The sequence below is a fragment of the Alligator mississippiensis genome, chromosome 5 (assembly GCF_030867095.1).
Source record: "Alligator mississippiensis isolate rAllMis1 chromosome 5, rAllMis1, whole genome shotgun sequence".
NCBI classification, from domain to species: domain Eukaryota; kingdom Metazoa; phylum Chordata; order Crocodylia; family Alligatoridae; genus Alligator; species Alligator mississippiensis.
The window spans coordinates 30,020,001-30,025,870 of NC_081828.1; the positions used below are offsets into that span (position 1 = coordinate 30,020,001).

Below are 5,870 nucleotides of genomic sequence, written 5' to 3' on the forward strand. Positions count from 1 at the left end.
AATGTTCTTTCTTAATAGGCAAATCTGTGCCAGAAGGCATGAACTGGTTTTTAATTTTGACTAATTTTGAGTTGCATCACTATATAACAATAACCACACTTTCACTGCACAGATTTACCGAATAATTTTCACATATACTTTCAGTTGCTTAGACAGTGACATTTATTGCATCAAAATATGAACACTTTTATTTACTTAATTTGTCAATCAAGGTTGCTGGGAAGAATTCGGTGTGTAAAAGTCCTGATCACTTGTTCTGCATAACTATTTAATATTGACAAAGAATGTAAAGTCTTTTCAAGCAAGTACAAATACATTTAAGGATTTATACTGTTGTGAATTTTAATGAAACAAATCTATAATACAGACTAGCTAGCAGTGAATCTGTTAAATGAATGCTTGCAGATATTCCATTTCAAAATATAGGTAAAACGATTCATTTTTTATACATTGTAGTAAAAACTTTACCATTTTGAGAAAAGTGGTTTATCCACTTGTCTTTCATGAATGTAAAGCCTAATGTAACTTCAAATAGGTGCCTAAATTGTCATTTAGGTTTATCAGTATCTTACTGTGCCTGAGCAAATCATAACAATGATTTAGTTACAATAATGACAGTAGACATGGTGAGGCATTCAGAAAAGAGAAGTAAAATTGAAATAGGCTTGTGTGTCAAAATTGCAGCGATCCTACTAGGAGTTAAATAGAGAGGAACATGTAATAAGAGGGTCTCATTAACTCTATCACTGGCCAATAGCCATGTTGCTACAGTTTATGATGACCAAGGCAAAGAGAGAATTAGAAAAAGATTACAATTATGATCCTTTCTATAGTATCTTTCTTGCAAACAGTACAAGTCTTTTATACCAGGTTTCACACAGGGAACTGGGGAGGAGTGTTAACTTTGAAAACTGAAATGTATTTCAGGAAGTGAGCTGGTGGCTTGGAAACTAAAGAGGCAGATGTCAAAAAGAAGTAACATCAGATACTGTCCGTGATTGTGGGTGGCTTTCTTTTTTTCCTTGTATATGTACACATCAGAAATAATTTCCAGAAAGCTCTGTTTAGGGGTTACTAATTAAAAACATGCTTTCACTTGGACAGTGTTACTCAATAATTACAATGCCCTTTATTAAGCATTAAGGACCAATCAGTCTTTGGCTCTTTCATTTTTCTAGAAATCATAGGCATTGGAGAATATGGATCAGCTGTTCATAACTTGTTTTTATTAGGAGGTTGAGGAGCCAGTTTCCATCTTCTATCGTTTTCTTTGTTGTACTTACAAAGTCATGTCTGACAGCTATGGACTCACCTAACTACTGTGTTAGTCAATATAGTTCCCAAATGAAAGGCTAGAGTTCATGCTAGTTTGGCATGAGCCTAATAAGGTGAGCAGGCTAACATATTCAAAAAGCTGCTTGTCATGGAAAAAAGCACATGTATAGTGGTATTGACTCTTCCTGCCTTTTACCTTAAGTTGTGTCCATAGCTTTCTAGTTATAACTCTTCATCACTTGATCTTAACCAAAATATGTTGATAAAACAATTTCAAGTCTTTAAGGTCTGCTATTTGCAAGTTAAGTTTAAATCCTTAGAGTGTTGGGTCATAAAGTCTTGGGGGCCATGTTTAAAATAAGTGTGTTGTCCCTATCTCTAGGACATTTAGAGGCCGTACCTAACATGCTATTTCTGGCAGTCTGTGTTTTCACTGGTCTTTGCTTGCTTATGGTTTTCCATCTCCAAAAATGTGCACATTTTCTACTCGTGGGGAGTGTTCAGAGCACTTGCTTATCTTCAGATCCTACACTTTTAAATAAAGAATGAGTTAGATTATGTCCTGCTATTCTATCTTTTAGACAAGATTTAGCCCCCCCCCCCCAACTTCTAGTTTACATATCACTCACCAATTCCCTTGTAGTTGCATAATTGGTGTTGTCTGTGTCCATACCAGAGGATATTTGATGCTCATTTATTAAATATGCTTGCTGGCTGCTCCCTAATCTTTGTTCTGGACAGACAAATTACCTTTCTCACACTGAGCTTCAGCTCTGGGGAATTAAACCTCCAAGCCTCCACCACTTTAATTAGCTTGGAAGTGGGGGGTTGCAGTTACTAATAGACCTCAGGCTTTTAGTAACTTAGCAAAAGGGTGAAGAGAGAACTTCCCGGGAAGCTCAAAATGTCATTTAAAACCCATAAAAATCTAATATATATTATTTCATTTTGGTAATTGCAAACAGATTGTATTTGAAGACAGTGGATGATCATTTCTACCTTATCCATGAAAGTTAGATTTTTATCGAGTTAGGCACTTTTAATTATCACAATTCATTAACACCAGTGTGAAAGCACATGTTTGACTTCATATATTAAAATGTTTATGTAACATTAGCTAACATAGCAGATGAGGAATTTTAAATGGAGAGAAAAACCCTAAAAATATCTATATTTAGTCCTTGTGCTATGCAGTATATTAACCAAAGCTGCCTTGGGAGGATGTTGGCTGTACTTCTTATTTGCTTTACACACTATTTCTTCCAATTATAAGATCATATTACTAGCTGCTTCAAAGGCATGGCATAACATTTCATCCCTTTCAAAAGGGGCCCAGAAAACCACCTTATTCACAGCAGGACTTCTAGAAACTGTCTAAAAGTGTGCTTGTAGTCATTGTTGTCTTCTAGTTAAAAAAAATTGCAGAAAATATTTGTTATTGGCTCTTCAGAATTTGAACATAAGCACTATGGCGAATAGCATAGGAAGTCTTAATCAAGTCACAGTTGGCAAGTAATCTAATAAAAAAGAGATTAGTGAATAAGACAGTGGCAAAAGTAGTCATGTTGGTGTTTCATATCTCAAATTTAGTGTTTTTAGCTAAGATGCCCATTTTTATTTCTTACAGGTCTGCTAAAAGGTCAGAGTAATGCAGAATGTGTGCCTTCATCTCAAATTTTGTTCATCACAGATGGATCCCATGTCTCCAGTAGACAAGTCACCTTTGTAGCTAGCATCAATGCCAGCTCCATGCCATTGCACCTTCTTTATTCTTGATTGCCCTTTCCACATTTATTGGTGTATTAAAATGACTGAATATGAACATTAAGGACTCCATGAACCTGGGCTAATAGGAGACCGTAGAGAAAATGAAAAAAAAAGATCCACCAGAGGACATCTTTGGGGGGAGGGTGGGTGGGGAAAATGACTAATGAAGCTAATTAAAAGAAGCATTGAAAACTGCTTTCTACCCTCATTAACAATTAGCAGGGCACTGGCCAGAGTCTGTACCCTGTGTTTTACCTTAACAACATTCTATTTGCTCTTTGTATATTTAAGTGTTGTAAGGAAATGTGTTTCAATCAAACTGAACATGAGATAAAGGAAAGATGTGGCTTTTGTGATATTCTATCACAAACACTTTTATTGTATCTCTGTAAAATACAATGTATGTATGCATGTAAGTGTTTTTGTCCTAATGTTGCTACTTCCCACGGCAAAAAAAAAAAAAAGGCAAAAAAGGAGGAAAAAAAGTCAGGCTCATAGCAGCTACTGTGTAGAAACTTTCACCTACTTCTAATTTGCTGAATGAAGAAAAATCTTTTATTTGTGATATTTTCAGAGACATTTGCTCTAGTATGGTGTATTTAAATAATAAAAACTTAAAACGAAAACATTGAATTGAGTTTGGGTTTTAAAAGCTTTTGCTTTTTTACATAACGTTCTAAATCTTACTCTGAAACTCCACCTATGTAACTGTTGTTTTAATTGTAAATAAACTATAAAACTAGCTTTCTTTTTAGCTTTATACCAATAAGGAATCTGTCAAACTACTTAACCATGTCACTTTTGGCAGAAGTACAGAGCAATTCTTCAAAACGGCTATTTCTTTTAGGTTCAAAATATTAATTCTGAAAACAGCAAGTATACTGCTATAGTTCAGCCATGTTGTAATGAACCTTTGTTCAAAAGTAACCATGGACTCCCTTCATGCAGTCTCTTCACGAGGAAAGACTAGATACTTAACTAAAATCAAGGGGAACACTTGCAGCAAAGGGATATGTGCTCTGTTAAACACTTCTGAAGTGGGTATTCTATAAGGAGATGCAGTAGTTCATTCTGCATCTTAAGTGCTTGTAACAAATCAGGTTAGCTATAATAAGAAACTAAGGGTCTCTTTACCACCGGTGATCATAAGGGTAGAAGAAAACACCTTTTCCTGGCTATTTTGTAGGCATCAATGCCATCTTAAGTGTGACTTTTTCTTTTCTTTCTTTCTCTCTCTCTCTCGCTCTCTCTCTCTTTTTATCCTCTTTTCAAAATTAGAGATTTCATCTAGGGTATGTTTGTCCCTCCTTCCTCCCAGTGTTGATTGGTAATTGGAACAGAGCATCAGAAAACAATTTCTGTTAGATCGGTTGTGAAAAGACCATTAAAATGAACCTATCATGCCCTAAACCAGAGCACTACAACACATAGGTTTAGAACAGTGCCTTTGAAGAACAAATTAAACATTTCCAAACACCATAGTTTTTATCATAGGCTAATAAATATGATGTATATTATTTATATTTGCAATGTTTATTTTATTATGTCTGTTTTAAGGAAGTCATTTACCTTACCTGATTACAAAGCAAGCCCTGATGCATTGTTTTTAGTGATGCCAGGTGATATCAACTGAAGTCAGCTTTTTGCGTATCTAAACAACCAGCAGCCAAATTCTCTTCATATCTTTACTTCTTGACCTCTATGTCATGTCTGAGGGCTGTTGATTTTTTTTTTTTCCTTTTTTTTTTTCTGCTTTTAGCACTTCAGTGCTTGGAAAAATAAGATATTTCTTTGGGAAAAGAGAAGCTGGTTTACCATATACTATTAGACTCAAAAGGCAAAGGAATGACTGTCTAAAGTGCTTGGTAATAAAAATCTTCCTTTCTTAAAGATGACTTAGATACTACCATTTTTTAAAAACATAATTATGGTTTTAGAAAATGCTCTTAATGCTGGATTAAATAGCTTAAGTCTTTAGGTAGTACTGCAAATTGTGCTGCTTGAATTTCTTTGAAAAAGTACTGCAAGAATTCAAGTATTAGTGAGATTGTAGAATTTTTTTTTTTAATTCTTTTGATATAAGCAGTCATGGTACAGCATTTAAATCTAACATGTACAGCTTTTCAGTGGTCCAATATAACCTAGAAGTGCTAAGAAGATGGTTAATAACTTTTAGTAAGTAATATAGTGTATGGCATTTAGTGATGTAGAGGTTGAAGTTCATTAAAAGCTTTAAATAAACTATTATATGACTGGTTCGTAAAGCACAGCTACCTATTTAATAGCAAGCTTTAAAAGCATTTCTTAAGTTGCAGACCTATAAGATTACAAATGTCACTCATGTTAGCATAATCCACATGCAAGTGATGAAGCCTTTGCTTTGATGTGCTAAATTGGAGGAAGACTAATGGAGCTATGAATATACAATAGAACATATTTAAGTCGTATTCTTGCTTTAGGTAAAACACTTTCTTGAAACCAGAGGCATTTCAGACAACAAAACAGGAATGTTAGGTGTGGATAGTAGGCTCCTGGAAGCACTTAGATTTGTCCTTATATGAGAAATGACTTGTGTGTTGTGTGGGTTTCTTTCTTCTTTAGTTATTCTTTCAGGATAAGGAAAAACATGCACATGTTCATCTTCTATCACAGGGATATGCTACACTGATACTGTGAAATGCATGTTCCATGTTTAGCATTTTTGAAAAGTCATACAAATATGTCATCCAGTAAGAGCTGCTGCACTTTCAGAAATGAAAGCAGTTACGAAAAAAAAAAAAAAAAGGAAATGCTACTAATCTGAAATCATCCTAGAGAACTCAGATAAT

At 34.6% G+C, this 5,870-nt stretch overlaps 1 protein-coding gene across 1 annotated transcript in view; it reads left to right on the forward strand.

Annotated features, from left to right (window-relative positions):
- The window catches only part of LMO4 (LIM domain only 4), a 14,227-nt gene extending 10,559 nt beyond the window's left edge, over positions 1–3,668 (forward strand). The window contains exon 5 of the mRNA XM_059728030.1: positions 2,903–3,668. Coding sequence (XP_059584013.1) covers positions 2,903–2,911 — 9 coding nt within the window. The 3' untranslated portion in view covers positions 2,912–3,668. The remainder of the gene's footprint in view (positions 1–2,902) is intronic.
- The last annotated feature ends 2,202 nt before the right edge of the window (positions 3,669–5,870 follow it).